This window comes from Bos grunniens, chromosome 21 (assembly GCF_055505025.1).
Source record: "Bos grunniens cultivar Pamir isolate PY7600 chromosome 21, Bosgru_T2T1.0, whole genome shotgun sequence".
NCBI classification, from domain to species: Eukaryota; Metazoa; Chordata; class Mammalia; order Artiodactyla; family Bovidae; genus Bos; species Bos grunniens.
Genome location: NC_141185.1, coordinates 2,730,382 through 2,748,944, shown reverse-complemented (window position 1 = coordinate 2,748,944; position 18,563 = coordinate 2,730,382). Strand labels below are relative to the sequence as shown.

Here is an 18,563-nt window from a genome sequence, read left to right as displayed (position 1 = left end):
AAAAAAATCTCCGAAAGAATTCTCAGCATCACCAGTTCCCTGGTGGTCCAGTGGTTAGGACTTGGCGCTTTCACTGCTGAGGGCCCAAGTTTGATCCCTGGTTAGGGAAGTGAGATCCTGCAAAAAAACAAAAAACAAAAAAACTTACATCACCCACAATCTGAATAACACAAACTGAAACCATAACACATTGCCAAGAAAAAGATCTGTCCATGCCGAGTGGTGGGGCACTTGGAGACTCGGAAGCACTCACCCTGCTTGTGGGTGACTGTTCCATCCTCTTTGGAAACCAGCTTCGCATTCCCCAGTTATACCAGGCGCCGGGCACACAGTCTACAACCCTGTCTTATGTGAAGGGCTGGAGATCTGAGCACCCCTTCCCAGCTGGCAAGTCAGGCTGCCACAGTTTCACTGCCCCTCACCCGGGCACAGTGCTTCCAGTACCACGGCACCCTGACGAGGGGTCCTGTCAGCCACTTGCTAACTCACCAAGGCCAGAGGGATGCAGGCAACTTGTAAGGAACGTAAATAAATTAGAAACTAGAAATGCGGGAAGAGAAAGAAAATCAGGGTGTGGGTCTTTAATTGTGTGTGCGCGCGTGCATATATACCCAGAAAGCTGCTTCATGCATAGTCCTGTGGTCACAGGAGCTCATCACATGGGCCCAGTCATTCGTGTTGACTGGTCATGACCGGTCAGTTAGGAACGCCCCTGGCCTCCAAGCCGGACACCTGGATCTGAGTGGTAGTCTGAGACGAGTCTAGTAATTTAAAGAAAGAAATGGCTGTATGTGAATTTTTTCCCTGAATCAGGCCTGATATCCAGAGGGCCTGAGATCCAGGGACACAAAACCTCCCCAGAGCCACAGCATAAGCAAGTGGAGTAAGGCAGGGCGAAGGGGTCACCCACTTCCAGTCCTGGGGACCCAGCTCTCAGGGCTGGGAGGGGACTGCTGTTCACCTTCCCACTCCCACGGCTCCCCCAGCCACCCCGGGCTTTCTCTGTGCAGCCCACATCTGGTCAGGGAAGGGTCTTGGGTTTTTACCTCCGCTTCAGCAGGAGGAGGGGGCAGTGTGGGAACAAGATGAGGCCAGGAGAGGCTTCCTGACTGCCCACCCCTCCCCCCTCCCTGTGTCTGAACCATCCCCTTGGAGGAATGATGATTCCGGAAGGGGGTGTGAGGTAACACTGCCAGGAGCAGTGACCCCAGGAGAGAGGGTCAGAGGAGAGCCGTAGGCTAGCTGGGTTTCAAGGCTCGAAAGGAAGCAGCCAGCCACCCCATCCCCAACGTCCAGGGGAAAGAGAAAGCAGTAAGAGACAGGGGAGGTCCCAGCCTAGCCCCCTCCTTGGGGTAAACTAGTTCTCAGGCACTGTGAGGTTCTAAAATATTTTTGTGTGTGTTAAAATCCATTCTTCTAGTCAAACATGATATGTAAATATAACACCCAGAGCCTAGTATAACCGCCACTCTATAACTTTCCTTTAATGGAATTATTTTAGATCTCAGGCAGAGCTTTGTTGTTATATTTTTTTCTTAGAAAGATGTTCAAATGGCTATGGGCTTCCCTGGTGGCTCAACTGGTAAAGAATCCGCCTGCAATGTGGGAGACCTGGGCTCAATCCCTAAGTTGGGAAGATCCCCTGGAGAAGGGAACAGTTAGCCACTCCAGTATCCTGGCCAGGAGAACTCCATGGACTATATAGCCCATGGGATCGCAAAGAGTCGGACTCAACTGAGAGACTTTCACTTCAAATGGCTAAGCTAGTTCCTAAATTTTAAAAATTGGTTGCAGTGGGGGAGGTAAAATTGCTAACTTGTGCAAATAAACACAAGCAACTCATATCAAAGACTAATTTTTTAAATTAAGCCAGTGCAAGAAAGATGTCTACTATCATTACGTGAAAACTATACAAAAAGATTCATGTTTTGTTTCTATTTCAGTACTGGTGTTAAACTAGGCAGGTATTCAGACAACATATCTGACTCTGGCAAGAGACAAGTAAAAAAAAAACGTGCAATCGAAAGCACTTCTGCAGAAACAAAGATGCGGGGCCATTTTCACTCTAGTAACTAACTTGTCCTGGAAAATAACTGAAAAGCAAAGATATGGTGTACAGAAACCTTAGGAACTGGAGCTTAAGTTTTAGAAAGACAAATATCAAAAACTATGGACTTCTAAAGTCATTTTATTTTCACTTAATCGACAGATCGACAGAGGCAGAAATCGACTAGATGTCAATTACAAAACTGAAGGCAGATCTGAGCTGTCTCTGCCCGAGTACACAGTTGATCTCTCCCCTCCCAGAGTATACAGTATCCCTTTCAAACCATGGCTATGTATGTCATAACTATATTTAGAAGTACGCAGAGAGGAAAATACTACTGCAATTCAAGGCTGTAAATGAAAGGGAAACACATCAGAGCCTCATGGAATGGAAAGCTGAAACGTCAGTTCGTGTTCCTCAATCAATATCAAACGTCAGATGACACTGGAAGGTGTTAATTATGACCAAAAAAAAAAAAAAAATCCTGTAACAAATTCCACTGAAGAAAAGGGTAGGCTTTCTTCATACAGGAGGTAAAAAATTGATTTTTGGTTTCTCCTCCCAGCACTGTCAGAAGTAAACACAGTTGCAAAGTTCTCAACAAATATTTAAGAAGCTCTGTGGACAGTCTGAGGCACGGATTTGAGTCAATATATAGAAGTAACCACTTGTTTACAGCGGAATAACTTTCTTTAAAAACGCAGAGGAGCAAAGGGAGCTTCAGAAATCACGAAAAGCGACGAATACAGGCAAGAGGAACCGCCGCGCGTCAGCCGATGAATCTTTCGGACGGCCACGTCTCCTGCGCGTTGGTGGGGACCGCCGGAACCACTTCCTCGGGCGGGGCCAGGGCCTCCATCTCGCGCACCACCTGCGTGAACACCTGGTCCACCATCAGTTTGCTCTTGGCCGTGACCTCCAGGAACGGGCACCGCCACTCGCGGGCCAGCGCGCGGCCCTGCGCCGTCAGCACCTGGCGCTGGGCGTCCAGGTCGGCCTTGGTGCCCACGAGCACCAGCGGCACGGCCTTGGGCCCCCGCAGCCGGCCCATGCGCTCGCGCAGCGGCCGCACCGCCTCGAACGAGGCCTCGCTGCACACGCTGTAGAGCACCACGAAGCCGTCGCTGTTCTTGATGTACAGGTCCTTGAGAGTGACCAGGTGCTCGGCGCCCACCGTGTCCACGATCTCCAGAAGGGCGGGCGCCGCGTTCACCTCGATCACCTTGCTGAAGAGCTCCTCCACCGACGGCTCGCACTGCTCGGGGAAGCTGCCGCAGGCGAACTGCGTGGCGAGCGCCGTCTTACCCACCGCCACGCTGCCCAGCAGCACCACCCGGTAGCCCTTGGCCGGTCGCAGTCCCAGGCCCGCCATGGCCGAAGAGCGCGGCTGGCGGGACGCGCGGCGGCAGGAATGGCGCGCGGAGGCGGGGGCCTGGCGGGGGCCGCGCGGGGCGGGGGGCGGGGAGGGAGGGGCGAGGGGAGGGGCGGGACCCGGGGGCCGGGGCGCGGGCTCCGGGCCGGGGCGCAGGCTCCAACCCGGGCACGGGTAAGCTAACCCCTCTGCGCCCAAGCCCGCCCTGCCCGGCCCGGCTCTGCCCCCTGCGGCTCAGAGGCCACCCTCCCCAGACCCTGGGCCCCGCGCGCGCCTCCGCCGGCCCCAGTTCCCTCGCCCCGCGCAGCGTCTGCCCCGCCCCCGGCCCGAGCGGCCCGGCGCCGGCCTCGCCCACCGGCCGCGCCGCCCTGGCCTCTGCCTCGGCTCGGTCCGAGCTGCCCGGCCCCGCTCCGCCTTCCCCAGGACCCCGCGGGCGGGCCGGCGGGGACCCCGCCCTCAGCCCCGGCTCCCTGCCCTCCCTCCGAGGAGAACCCCTTCCGTCCCGGAGCAGATGGTAACCGGATACCTTCCACGTCAACCGGGAAATAGCCGCATTTCTTCACATTTCAGATCCAGTCTCGTGGCCCGAAGCCAGACTGGCCTCACTCAAGGTCAGGCCTGGGGAGCCGTGCCGCCGCGGCCCCTCTCCAGGCCTGGGGACCCCAGGGAAGAGGTAGCGTGTGAAGGAGCTTCAGGCCGAGGGTCCCTCGTCACTCCCTCCTGGCACCTATTCCATGGCCTGGGCCCCTCATGCCCCTCCCTGCCTTCCCTCGGGCCCTGCCAGCCCCCTCATGTCACTGAGCGGAGTCCAGAGTCCAACTTTTATAAAGTCCAGAACTCTATAAAACGTTGATCACATTTCACTCCCCTACTTAAACCCTCCTGGCTTTCTGTTGCGCCCTCCTAACCTTAGAGTAGAGATCACGTAACTCCATCCCAACCCAGACAATGGAAGCGTGTACCCATTCATCCAGCAGCAGGCAGCCAGGGAAAGCCCTGGGCATCCGCGCTTTGGGGTCATCTAAAGGGGCTCCCCAAGTCTGACTCCCCTGCCCCAGTCATTTTCGAGCTTCTACATCGGCCACACAACCGTCTTGCTGTTCCTTGATGTCAGAGGAGAAAGGCTGTGCGGGGATAGAGGGGAAGGGCACGCAGTCCTGGGATTGCACACCTGAGTAAGCCCCGCCCACTGTCCGCTGCAGGCACTCACAGATGCCCGAGGGCTTCAGGAGACCTGCAGGCCTGGGCTGGAAGTGGAGATGAGATAGCCCTCCCCTAGGCTTGGGGTACCGATGAATCTCCCTCGTTCCAGTGCAGCCTGAGGGGCAGCACCCCAAGACCGACGGAGCTGAGGTTTTCTGCCTCCCTGGCAGCACAGACTCAACGTTTAAGTGACAGTAAGACATCCTGCACTTAACTGTCTGTGGTCAGTGACAGAATGTGCTTTTCTATAAATAGCACAGAACATCTTCAGTGTATAATATGAAACATATACTTATTACAACAGACAACTTGGTTTCTAAACAGATATTGCAAGACTTATTCTCTGACTGCAGGATAACAAAACTAAAAAAATGTTTAAAAGATAAGCTGTAAATATTCTCTGGAGAAATGCAAGTTCCACACAGGTTTCAACAACTCCCCTTGGATAACTTTTGAGGGAACTTAGGCAACTCAGGGTCAAAACAAGTCACAAAACACAGGAGGAAAACTTCACTCTGAGTGCCAGCCGATGGAAACACCAGACAATAAAATCACATCCAGAAACCTGCGGATATTAGTATTATTAGACATACAAAATAATTATGTTATATGTGTTTAAAGATTTAAAAGAAAAGCTTAAAAATATGAGCAAGGAATAAGAGACTATAAACTATGGTCAAATAATTTGAAAGAAATTCTACCCTTACCCCGCCCCCCCCCCCAAAAAAAAAGTACCTTTGGCCACCTGATGCAAAGACCTGACTCATTAGAAAAGGCCCTGATGCTGGGAAAGATTGAAGGCAAAAGGAGAAAAGGGCGGCAGAGGATGAGATGGCTAGATAGCATCGCCAGTTCAATGGACTTGAATCTGAGCAAACTCCAGGAGATGGTGAAGGACAGAGAAGCCTGCTGTGCTGCAGTCCATGGGGTCCCGAAGAGTTGGATGTAAGTTAACGACCAAACAACAACAAACCTTCTAGAAATGGAAAATATAATAATTTATTATTTTACTTAACACAAAACACCCATTGATAGGTTACATAGAAGTTTAAACATGGTTGAAGAGAGAAATAGAACCAACATTATTCAGCGATGTGAATAGCCCTGGACCGGTTTCCACGGTACAGTGCCCTGCGCCTGCAGCAGGCAAGGGTTTCTTCAGGCTGCCGTGAGACTAACGGACATTCGCAGAGTGCCTTAAGTTGACAGTTGGCTGGTTTGAGCCTGTCATTATTATCTGAGGCTTTTAAAACCCTTAACAAAGTCAGCCAGCCCCGTAGTCTATCTTATTACCGTTGCCTCAATGCAGTTAAAGTTCCGCTGCTAGCATGGAGGCCCATGCTTCCCCTGCCGCCCGAATCACATCCTAATCCAGCCCTAGCAAGTCATCAGAACTGTGCCACAGGCCAGAGCTCATCACCGGCTCACTCAGCACCAGCAGTAAGGGCCCTACCATGGGTCTGAAGCGTGTGTGATGCATCTTAGAATTCTACCCCTAAGTTTTGCTTTCTACAGCCTCTTCTGGTACTAACTCTCTTAATTCAGATTCCCTCCCAAAGCAGAATCTATGACATGGGACTTGGTCTAGTGGGCGAATAGTTTATTTTTGGAAGTGATCACTGGGATCCAGAATGGAGGCGCTGGAAGAGAGAAACAGGGAAGGTGCGGGGAATCCCACACCACGTGTATTCTTGAGTTATCGCTGTGCAGTACTTGAGAAAACGTGTAGGATGTCAGAATTGTCCACTGATGCACAGAAGCCCAGGAGGCATGTATCCACTGGCACCCATTCCTCACGGCTCCAGGGTTGCCCTGCGAACTCCCTCTTCCAAGGTGCACATGTGCCCAGGAGGTTGAGTGAACTCCAGAAGCATCCAAGCAGCAGCAGTGGAGACCCAGGGGTGTGCAGTGCAGCTGAGGCAAGTGGCAGCCAGGCTCCACCCGCACAGCCAGATGGCTGCTGCAGCCATGACTAGGGCAAGAAAGTGGACCCAGGGGACATGAGACTCAAGCATAAGAGACGACCGACTCAGCTCTATTTACTTCTAAATTGAAGTACAGTTGCTTTACGATGTTGTGCCAATGTCTGCTGTATAGCAAAGGACTCAGTTATACACATATATGTTCTTTTAAAAATTATTTCCCATTATGATTCAGCCCAGGAGATTGGATATAGTTTCCTGTGGTATATAATAGGACCTTGCTGTTTTATGGTTGTTGTTTATCCATCCTAAATGTAATAATTTGCATCTACCAACCCCAAACTCCCGGTTTATCCCTCTCCCTCCTCCCCTCCCCCTTCACAGCTGTAAGTCTGATCTCTGTATATGTGTGGTTCAGTTCTAATTGCTGAAAATACCTCATTGTGGGGGTGTGTGTATAGGAACATATTATCTGCAAAGGAGGAGAATATTACTTATTTCCTCTTCTTTTATTGCTTTAGCAAATATAACAATATTGAACCAAAATAACAATATTGAACCAAAGAGGTAATTGCTGGCATCCCTCCACATTTCTGAACAACAGAAGTGTCTTTACATTGTGTGAGTAATATGCTGTATGCTTGTGTACTCCGATACTTTTTATCATAAGAGAAGGTTATTGTCTACTTATACCTTAGCATTTTTACTGGGAACAACAGCAGTTTTTTGTTTGTTTTGGTTTTGGTTTTTTGGACTCTGAAAGATTCATAAGGTTTTTCTTCTTTAATTTTGAGAATTCAATAATTGTAAGTTGATGGATTTCCTGTTGATGAATCATTCTGTTTCTCACCTCCTCTCTTACCACCCTTCTCACTGCCTTCTAGACACAACGCCCTGTTCCTCTGGCAGGACAATCTCTTTTCCCATCACAGAATTCTCATATTCGCTCTTCTCTCCCCCTAGAATTCTCCTCAGATGTCTGCATGGCTCACTCCCTCATTTTTAAAAACATTTATTTGGATGCACCAGGTCTTAGCTGCGGCGTGCAGGCTCTTCTTTGTGGCATGCGGGATCTAGCTCCTTGTTGTTGGTCAGTCACTCAGCCATGTCCAGCGCTTTGCAACCCCATAGACTGCAGCATGCCAGGCTTCACTGTCCTTCACCGTCTCCCAGAGTTTGATCAAACCCATGTCCACTGAGTTCAGTGATGCCGTCCACCATCTCATCCTCTGCAACCCTCTTCTCCTCCTGCCCTCAATCTTTCCCGGCATCAGGGTCTTTTCCAATGAGTTGGCTCTTCACATTAAGTGGCCAAAATAGTGGAGCTTCGGATTCAGCATCAGTTCTTCCGTGAATATTCAGGACTTATTTCCTTTAGGATTGACTGGTTTGATCTCCTTGCAGTCCAGGGGACTCTCAAGAGTCTTCTCTAGCTCCACAGCTCAAAAGCATCAATTCTTCGTCCCTGACCAGGGATTGAACCTGAGCCCCCTGCATTGGCCGCATGTAGTCTGAACCACTAGACCACCAGGGAGGTCCTTTACTCCATCCATTTTATTTAAGTCTCTTGCTCAAATATCACTTACTGAAAGGGGTCTTCCCTTATCCCTTTAGTAAGTTACAGGTGGAATTGTATCCCCCCAAATCCATGCATTGAAGTTTTAGCCTTCAATACTTCCGAATGTGACTTTATTTGGAAATAGGGTTTTTTCAGATATACTCAGTTAAGATGAGGTGCTACTGGAGCAGGGTGAGCCCCACTCTAGGATGACTGGTGCCTCATGAAAGGGGACATGTGGGCACAGACACAGACAGGAAGAGCAGCACGTGGAGAGGAGGGCAGACTGGGGTGGCGTTTCTGCAGCCGAGGACGCCAAAGGTTGCTAGAAAATCACTAAAGATTGAGGGAAAGGCATGGCACGAGCTCTTCCTCACAGCCCACGGAAGGAATGAAGCCGCCAACACCTGATCTGAGGGTTCTGGCCTCCGGACTGTGAGACGGTAAGTTTCTGTGTGAGTCACCCAGTTAACAGCAGCCCAAGGAACTAACACCTCAACCTGTAAGAGGGCTAGGGCTTCAGCCCAGGAATCTGGGGGGATACAACTCCACCTGCCATGAACCCACAGCTCACTGCCCTGCTGAGCTCCTTTGGGCTGCTGTGACAGAACCCCGGAGACTGGTTTCTGGAGACTGGGAAATCTAAGGCCGAGGCACCAGCAGACTCGGCATCTGGTGAGAGACGCTTCCTGGCTCATTCGTAACTGTCTTCTTGCGGAGTCCTCCTGTGGTGGAAGGGCAAGGGAGCTTGGGCAGGGGTGGGAGGGGTCCATTTTATAGAAACACTAATTCCGTCCAGGAGGCTCCTCTCTCAGGACCTAATCACCCCCAAAGGCCCCACCTCCAAACACCATCACCGTGGGGGTTAGGTGTCAACGTGTGAACTTGGGGGGAAGGTGGTATGCAAATTATATGAAATGAAATTGATTATTTGTTTATTGTTTCCCTCATTACAATATCTCCCATGAGGGCAGAAACACTATACTGCTGAACCTACTGTGCGTCGGGCAGTGCCTCCCACACAGTAGGTGCTCCACAACTACAGTCCTGCTCTGATGCTTGCTTTGAAAACGTGAATCTGTTCCAACACCATTTAACAATTAGGAAACAGTTCGAGCATAATGTGAATTTTGCGTTTTGTGTGATTTTGTTTACAAGAAACCCTACGTGAACACCGAAAACTCCACCAGCTGAACTGAGGTGTGTAGGAGAACACACTCAACACTTCAGATGTCTCCCAGTTTCCTTCTAACCCTCGTCCACACTGGAGTTATGACTTTCCAACCACCTCACCAATACCTCAGAAGCTGCAATTCTTCTGACGCCTACTTCCAGCTTCAAGCTTCAGATAAAGAATCAAGCTTCAGATGAAGAATCATATCTTTTGCAGTGAAAAAAAAAAAGTGAAAGTGTTAGTTGCTCACTCGTGTCCCATTCTTTTCAACTCCATGGACTGTAGCCCACCCGGCTCCTCTGTCCATGGGACTCTCCAGGCCAGAATACTGGAGTGGTTGCCATTTCCTTCTTCAGGAGATTGAACCCAGGTCTCCTGCATGCAAGAGGATTCTTTATCATCTGAGCCACTAGGGAAGCCCCCTAGTATTTATGTCTTTTTTAAAAACAATTTAACTTGTGCAACTGTGTTAACCTTTTTTTTACTAGGTTCCCATCTTTATTCATTTTTGGCTGTGCTGGGTCTCCACTGCTGAATGCAGGCTTTCTCTGGTTGCAGCGCGTGGGCTTCTCGTTGCAGTGGCGTCTCTTGTTGCGGAGTATGGGCTCAGTAGGGGTTGGGTGTGGGCTTAGTTGCCTCACAGCAGGTGGAATCTCCCCCGACCAGGGATTGAGCCTGTGTCCCCTACACTGGCAGACAATTTCTTAACCACTGGGCCGCCAGGGAAGTCCCATGCTCCCATCTTTTTAAAACTGTATCATTGATGAAGTATTTTGAGTATCCTGCCCTAACCTCATTTCCCCCATAAGTCCTGTATTTTTTATTATGCAATTTTGTATGACACCCTGAATTTTAAGAATGCTTCTGATACATCTTAGCTAAACTGACCATATTTGTTGAATAGCTGGATAAATGCTTGCCTTTCTGAATGAAACCCCAATTTATCCTGGTATTTCTTTTCAGTATACTAATGAAATAAATTTGCTAATTGCTTGTTGAGGCTGTTTGCATGCAAAAGACTGTGTAGAACCATACAGGATAAAAGAAAGAAAAGAAAGTCGCTCAGTCGTGTCCGACTCTTTGCGACCCCATGGACAGGGTAGCCTACCGGGCTCCTCTGTCCATGGGGTTTTCCAGGCAAAAATACTGGAGTGGGTTGCCATTCCCTTCTCCAGGAGATCTTCCTGACCCAGGGATTGAACCCGGGTCTCCCACATTGTAGGCAGATGCTTTACCATCTGAGCCACCAGGGAAGTCTAAGGATAAGGCAGTGGTTAATGCAGAGGTGTGAAAGAACCCAGAAAGTGACACCTCATTACTCTTGCCCAAGACCCAAACGCTCAATAGACAGGACAACAGAGACTCAAGAACATGTATATAAAACTGTACCTTATTACAGATGATGTCTGGGTCGGAACAGATGGCTGGCTTTAGCAGACTGAATTAAATCACCTTCCTAACCCTAAACTGGGGCTTCCCAGGTAGCTCAGTGGTAAAGACTCCACCTGCAATGCAGGAGGCGTGGGTTCCATCCTTGGGTTGGGAAGACTCCCGGAAGAAGAAAGGGCAACCCACTCCAGTATTCTTGCTTAGGAAATCCCATGGACAGAGGAGCCTGGCAGGACATGGGGTTGCCCAGAGTTGGACACGACTTAGCGACTAAACAACAACCCTAAATTTGAGTGCCACGTTTGGACTCACCCGCCCAAGATTGGGCAGTCCCGCAAACCTACCGGTCACCCCAGTGGAAGCGGCCCCTTGAAATTCATGGCGGGAGATGGCCGTATTCCATGTGCCGGCTCCCCAAACTCCTGGCCTGATTTTATTATCTAGGCGTTATTGCTCCTGGGGGCCTTTTAACGTCTCTGAGCCTTTGGTCCTAGGCCTGAGAGAATCCCTCTGACCCCCAAGTCTGGACCCAACCGGAGGAGCCGTGGTCTCAGCACCTCTAGGCACAGAGAAGGACAGCGTCCCCGGAGCGAAGCAGCCGCAGCCGTCGACGGCCTCTGCGGAGAACAACTGCACGCCCCTCCCGGGAGCAGGAAACAAAGGCGCCCTCTGGCGCCCGCTGGAACCAGGGCAGCCGTGCTGGGCCGCCTCTGCTGGTGGGTCTGTTGGTGGGTCTGCTGGTGGGTCGGCTAGCGAAGACAAACGCGGACGCAGCCGCTGCAAAGCAGAAGTGGTTACTCCCTTTTGGGCAATTAAGTAGTTTAGGTGACTGGAAAAAAATCTGCTGAGACTAGGGATTCTGAATGAGCTATTACAAAATCCTTCCTTGCACAGCTGCAGTGGTGGGGAAGAGAAAATGACCCAAACAAAGAAGCTCTGAAGCTGCGGGTGGGGGAAGCCATATTTTCAATCTTGGTAACCAAGAGCTTCGGGTGTCATGGAGAAGAGAGACAAGACTGTGAGCTTTTTGAAAGCTGCCACTTAGAACCGAGACTCCCACACAAAGTCTTCGTCCTAGAAGGTCCAGATCCTCAGTGAATGAATGAATTCAAATATTTTCAAACTATCAGCAAAAGGAGATGAGAAAGAAAATTTCTTATCCTGGGCCCTTCCTAGGACAAAAAATAAAAGATCTTCCCTAAAATTTGTAGGGAGAAGGCGATGGCACCCCACTCCAGTACTCTTGCCTGGAAACTCCCATGGACGGAGGAGCCTGGTGGGCTGCAGTCCATGGGGTTGCGAAGAGTCGGACATGACTGAGCAACTTCACTTTCACTTTTCCCTTTTCCCTTTCATGCATTGGAGAAGGAAACGGCAACCCACTCCAGTGTTCTTGCCTGGAGAATCCCAGGGACGGGGGTGCCTCATGGGCTGCCTTCGATGGGGTCGCACAGAGTCGGATACAACTGAGGCGACTTAGCAGCAGCAGTAGCAGCAAAATTTGTAATGAGAGCTCAGGCCTGGGGACGGGGGTATGGGTGGGATTTAAACAGAGCATCCCTTTGAGGTCCTGGAAACAGCCAGCTGAGAAATGAACACAAAGGAGCCCAGGCTGGCAGTTCTTTCAAAAGCTCAGAAGCAATATAAGCCTGCCTGTCTGGAGAGACACACCTTCAGTGAAGATCTCTCCTGATCTTCTCAGATAAAGCTCATGGTCCCAAGTTCCAGAACAGACGAGGAAACAAGTCACCACAGGCAAGAGCCAGTAAAAACGGTCTAATGTTCAGGCAGTAGGATTACCAGGTCAAAGGCATATGATAAATATGTTTTAAAAACAAAAACAGATCAGAGATACGAGAAAAATTGATACTGAGGCAGGAGGTTGATCCCTCCCACCACCAGAATAAAGCGATAGGAGAGTCACTCCCTGTGGACAAAAACTCCAAGCAGGACAGTTAAGAAAGGAGGCTGGGCCCTGCACAGACCATGCATTTCTCTTTCTTGGTCAGGAGACCTCCCCAACTAGACATGTGCAGAAAGGCTCTGTGGAGTTCAAAGGGGTGTGATGCTAAGTGTTGCTGACTACCCACAGGCGTCTTCCGTGAACTCCATCTTGGCTGAGAGCTGTACGTGCTCGTGTGGGAGGATCCTACGGCATACCAAATGTGGACTCTGAACCAGGCAAATTCAGAGATTGGCCAGGGCTTCCCCGGGGGCTCAGTTTTAAAGAATCCGCCTGCCAATGCAGGAGACTTGGGTTAGATCCCTGATCCGGGAAGATCTCACATGCTGCGGAGCAACTAAGCCTGAGCGTGTGTGTAAGTCGCTTCTGTCATGCCCAGCTCTGCAACCCTTCAGTCATGTTCGACTCTGCAGCCCACCAGTCTCCTCTATCCATGGGATTCTCCAGGCAAGGATACTGGAGTGGCTTGCACTGCCCTTCTCCAGGGGCTCTTCCCAACTAAGGATCGAACCCACGTCTCTTACCTCTCCTGCATTGGTAGGCAAGTTCTTTACCATTAGAGCCACCTGGGAAGCCCTAACTAAGCCTGTGGGCCACAACTACTGAGCCTGTGCTCTAGAGCCCGGGCTCCAATACAGAAGAAGCCACAGCAACGAGAAGCCACCGCTCGCTGCAGCTAGAGAAAGCCCGTACACAGCAACAAAGACCCAGTGCAGCCAAAATAATAAATAATTTAAAAAATGATTGGCCCAAGGAAAACGGGAAGAAATGCCCCATAAAAGTGATTCAATCTGCCACAGGGGCTTGACTCAAGGGCTCTCTTGAGTCTATCCACATATACTCTACTCTTTTTCCTCCTAATAAATGCTGGTTTCACTAATTCCCATCTTTGTGCAAGTTTTTTTTCTGCCAAGTCAAAGAGTCAGGCCCTTGTCACTGACCACTGGTCTAGTGGCTAGGATTCGGTGCCCTTACCGCCTAGACCTGACCTCAGTCTCCGGCCAGGAGCCGAAGCCCCGCTTCAAGCCACTGCAGGCTGAGACCGTTCCAGATCAACACTAAGTAAAAACACTGGCTTTCGCAGAATACAGTTACCCAGGTAAGCGGCATCAAGAACTGACCTCACTGTCTCAGCCTGCGTTCATGGGACTCCAGCTCCCACTCAGAAGGCTGCAGGCCACTCCTGTCCTTCCGTTCCTGCCCTGTGGACTCGAAGCACCAGCATCAGTCCCGGAGACCCCCACAAGAGCCCCCACTACGGCTATCTTGCCTGAGTTCTCCTCTTCAGACAAGACCTGGACACGCAGCTGCCTGGCCCTGACAGGGGCCCTGGCTGGAATAAGGAGCAGGTCTCTTCCTGGTGCTCTGTCCTTCCCTCCAAGGTTGCTGCCCGGCAGTCTGGCCCCTCTCGACAGTCAGGTTAGGAAATCATCATCGCAGCCACTGAACACTATATATGTATTCAGAACATGTCAACTAGAGCCAAGACATCCAGTTTCTAACCAAGTTTGCTCTTAAATAAACGTGCCTGAGAGAAAACAGACAGAAGTGCTACTTGGGTTTGCAGTGATTTGCTTAAAGGAAGCTTTGTCTATTCTAAAGCAAACTGTGAATTGCCTTTCCTTTGTCTCCCTGGAAACTGTGACCAAGGAGCACTGGACCTGGGCCAACTGCCAGGGGAGCCCTTCTCTGAAAGGAGGGCGTGCCTGGCGAGAGGACAGGAGGGCAGGGGACCCCGGTGTCCCCAGCGCTTTCTCGGGGAGGTAGGTTTCAGGAAAGAGCTCATATGGGAGCCCAGAAACTGGCAGTGGGTTCCTTTAGAGCTGCAGGTCCCTGCCAGTCCTTGAAAAGTTCTGGTGCTCCTCAGAATGCTGGAGAAGACGTGTGCTAGCGTGGGGCGTGGGAGGACAGACATTCCTGAGTCGAAATCCAGGTTCCCAGTGGAAGAGACGGAAATGATTCCAAAGGCTTCCTCGATTCAACCTAATCGGGGCCTCTGGCGGTGCAGTTTCAGAGCCAGAGGCCAGGACACCCACGGCCGCCTTTTGCTCTTTCGGGCTGTTCTGGGACATCCAGGCTGGAGGGGGACTCGCCAGGGGTCGCCAGCCCGCCTCCAGCTCCTCCAGCAACCCCTCGTGGAGTCCGCCGGGGGTGAGGGAGAGGGGTCTCCCTGAGGCCCTCTCCCGCCACTCCCTACAGCGTCTCCTTTCTCTCCGCTCCAGGATCACCCTTCTCGGCAGCCTTCTCCCACCCCACTACCCGCCTGGCGGTCCACGGCCCGCGGTCTGAGGCTCGGGAGGACGGACTTGGCATTTCGAGGCCGGGGGACGGGCCGGGGAGCGCGCGGCCGCGGGCGGAGCTGGGCCCGCGTTGGGGGCGGGGCGGGCTCCTGGGGCCCCTGAGACCCCCGGGCCCCCCAACCCCGGCCCCCTCTCTTCCTGCCCGAGCAGAACCGCGCTTCCTCCTCGCCCCCGGAAGGGAGGTGCCCCGCCACGTCCCCGCGAGCCCCTCCCCGCGTGGCCCGCGCGCCCCCCCGCGGCTCTGATGGGCCGCTTGGGGGCGCCGGTGAGGAGCGCGCGCGCGCGCGTAGTCCCGCAGGACGCGTGGGCGCCACTCGCTGGGGCTCGTCCTCCGGGGAGTCCAGCTCTGGACGAGGGGCCGCCGGAGGCGGCGGGCCGGCCTGTCCCTGCGCCCGCCCACCGCCTCGGCTGCCCCTTCGAGGCCCCCGATGCTCCAGCAGGGTTCCTAGGAGCCCCGGTGCCCACTCTCCCCAGCGGGCGGGGGGCACGAGGTGATCAGGGAGGAGGACCGGGATGCGGAGAGGGGGAAGGGGACAAGCCGCTTCTTTCCTCAGCAGGAGGTACGGGTCTGGGCTCCCGGTGTCTGCCCACGGCCTCCCACAGCCACACACGCTTCTTCTAGAGCAGGGCTCAGAAGGCAAAAGGAAGCGGCAGGGGTTCCCTTCGCACCTTGTGAGGAGGACCGGCCGCCACACAGGCCGGATGGCCCGGCCCTCCCCAGCCTCTGAGCCGGACTCCCCAGGCTAGACCAGCTGTCTGGACGGGTGTGTGTGTGTGTGTGCGCGCGCGCGCATGTGTGCTCAATCTGACGTGTGTCTGTGTGTCCAGCTGTTTGTGTGTGCGTGTGTCCAGCTGTCTGGACGGGATGTGTGTGTGTGTGCTCAGTCCGAGGTGTGTGTGTGTGTCCAGTTGTGTTTGTGTGTGTGTCTACGCGTGCTCAGTCCGATTCTTTGCGACCCCACGGACTGCAGCTCGCCAGGCTCTTCTGTCCAAGAATTCTGGAGTGGGTTGCCATTTCGTCCTCCAGGGGGTCTTCCCCACCTGGGGATCGAATCCACCTCTCTTGCATCTCCTGCGTTGCCCGGCGGGGTTTTTTTTTTTTTTTTTTTACCACTCGCTTCAACGGGGAAGCGGTCCCAGAGAACTCCTGGGACGCTCAGGGATGGGCCAGGGCGCCCTCTGCTGGCCAGTGAGGCCAAGGTTGGAAAAAAGCTGGGTGATAGAGGAGACTGGGTTCCTGTGTATTGGGCCCCCACAGTGATGCCCTCCCCACCCTGCTGAGGGTCTTTCTGGGGGAAGGACACAGACTGACCCTGAGCATAGTCCCAGGGAGGGACCAGGCCGTTGTCTATAGGCAAAGCCTGCTGGGAAGGGGGCACTAGGGTTACAGGCTGATGGGGGAAGGGGGTGGTGGTGATCTGGCACATTCCACCAGTCTCAGGGCTCCCAGAGATCTTCCGTGTCAGTGCAGCTGGGGCCCCAGGCCCAGGACGGTTCCATGGGGACAGGGGGATGATGTGAAGGCCAGGCTTGTCCTTCCAGCCCGAGATGGAGGAGGGCCAGGGCTGGCACAGAGCTGCCGGGGCCATACTCTCACAACCCTTCCTAGGGAACCTCTGTGAGCATCTTGACATACTTCCCTCCCCCAAACTATTATACGTTCCAAGAAATAAAACCATATAGACAACATTCTGTGATAACGCATAGTAAAACCAAAAGATAAAAACAAATCAGAAAACAAAAAGAACCTCCCCCCTGGAAATTTAAATTTAAAAACTCTTTGAGGACTTCCCTGGTGGTCCATGGTTAAGAGTCCATTTGTTAATGCAGGAGACACAGGTTTGATCCTTGGTCTGGGATGATCCCTCATGCCGCGGGGCAACTAAGCCCGTATGCCCCTACTGAAGCCTGAGCTCTCTGGAGCCTGTGCTCCTAAACCAGAGAAGCCACCGCAACGAAACGCCCGCGTGCCTTAACACGACAGTAGACCCTGATCATCAAAATAGAGAAAGTCCATGTCCAGCAATGAAGACCCGGCCCAACCGAAAACAAAAACAAAAAGTAAAGTAAAAACACTTGGACATCTCTAGGGTCAAAAAGGAATCATAGTCCTGAACCGTAAATTTCTTTTAAAATATACGAAAATACTATATAGCTGAGCCTATGGGACCAGCTAAAACAGTGTTTAAATTCTTAAACCAATTCTAGGTCTCAGCCCAAAACATGGCTGTATGAGAGTTACTCTTTTATTTCCTAGAAGGAGAAGGAAAAGGAGATAAAAAAAAAAATGACTTGACTGCAGGCAGCTTCTGCTCATGCTTTTTTAAAATTAACTGGAAGGGGATTTCCCTGGTGATCCAGGGGTTAAGACTCTGTGCTTTCCCTTCAGGGGGCAAGGGTTCGACCCCTGATCAGGGAACTAAGATTCCACATGCTGCAATGTGTAGCCAAAATAAGAAATAGGTTAAAAAATTTTTTTTTGAATTAACTGAATCGTTATTCCCAATAGCCAAGAGCTCAGTTCAGTTCGGTCACTCAGTCACGTCTCTTTGCGACCCCATGGAGTACAGCACGCCAGGCTTCCCTGTCCATCACCAACACATATGACACTATGACCAGCCTAAACAGCATATTAAAAATCAGAGACATCACTGCCAGCAAAGGTCCTTCTAGTCAAAGCCATGGTTTTTCCAGTAGTCATGTATGGATGTGAGAGTTGGACCATAAAGAAAGCTGAGCACCGAAGAATTGATGCTTTTGAACTGTGGTGTTGGAGAAGACTCTTGAGAGTCCCTTGGGTTACAAGGAGATCAAACCAATTGATCCTAAAGGAAATATTCATTGGAATATTCATTGGAAAGACTGATGCTGAAGCTGAAACTCCAATACTTTGGCCACCTGATACAAAGAGTGGACTCATTAGAAAAGACCCTGATGCTGGAAAAGATTGAGGGCAGGAAGAGAAGGGGACTACAGAGGATGAGATGGTTGGATGGCATCACCGACTCGATGGACATGAGTTTGAGCAAGCTCTGTGAGATGATGAAGGACAGGGAAGCCTGGCATGCTGCAGTCCCTGGGGTTGCAGAGTCGGACGCAACTGATTGACTGAACAATGACAGCATGGTGTCCACTGAGAAAAAGTCTGAGTTCTGATGTAGTCAAATTTGTTGCTTTTTATCATACTGATTATGCTTTTGTCCAGATGTTAGAAAGATTCTTCTGCATTTCCTTCTAACTTCATATTTTTACCTTTCTTCTCTCTCAAGTCCCTCTGTGTATGTGGGGTTAAGTAAGGACCATTTGTATTTTCTGCTGATGGTGGGGACCCCGGTTATGCGGCAAAGGCCTCCCCCTACTGCTCCCCCGCTCCTCTCTGACTGTGACTTTGCCTTTGTCTTCCCATCAGATATCCTCGAGTTTTACACCGATTTGGCCATTTGGTGATGTAGTCCATCCCTTTTTAAAAATTATGTATTTATTTTATGTTATCGGTCACTCTGTGCCGCTTGTGGGATCTTAGCTCCCTGTCCTGGGACTGGACTCGTGCCTGGCAGTGGAAGCGCTGAGTCTGTGCCCCTGGCCCGCCAGGGGAGTCCCTGCCTCCTCACTTTTCCACTCAGTAAACCTCGGTG

General features: G+C 51.7%; 1 protein-coding gene and 1 long non-coding RNA gene across 2 annotated transcripts; one reads left to right on the top strand and one right to left on the bottom strand.

Moving 5' to 3' along the window:
• Positions 1 to 2,172: 2,172 nt before the first annotated feature.
• Positions 2,173 to 3,454, bottom strand: LOC147348901 (ras-related protein Rap-2c-like). Its single transcript, XM_086362800.1, has one exon. It carries the CDS (start codon positions 3,417 to 3,419, stop codon positions 2,817 to 2,819), a length of 603 nt encoding a protein of 200 aa, XP_086218926.1. The 5' UTR covers positions 3,420 to 3,454; the 3' UTR covers positions 2,173 to 2,816.
• A 4,296-nt stretch (positions 3,455 to 7,750) lies between these two features.
• On the top strand, positions 7,751 to 10,275 carry LOC147348900 (uncharacterized). Its single transcript, XR_015149381.1, has 3 exons — positions 7,751 to 8,545; positions 8,672 to 8,777; positions 9,261 to 10,275. It is a non-coding gene; the product is annotated as an uncharacterized LOC147348900 (long non-coding RNA).
• The last annotated feature ends 8,288 nt before the right edge of the window (positions 10,276 to 18,563 follow it).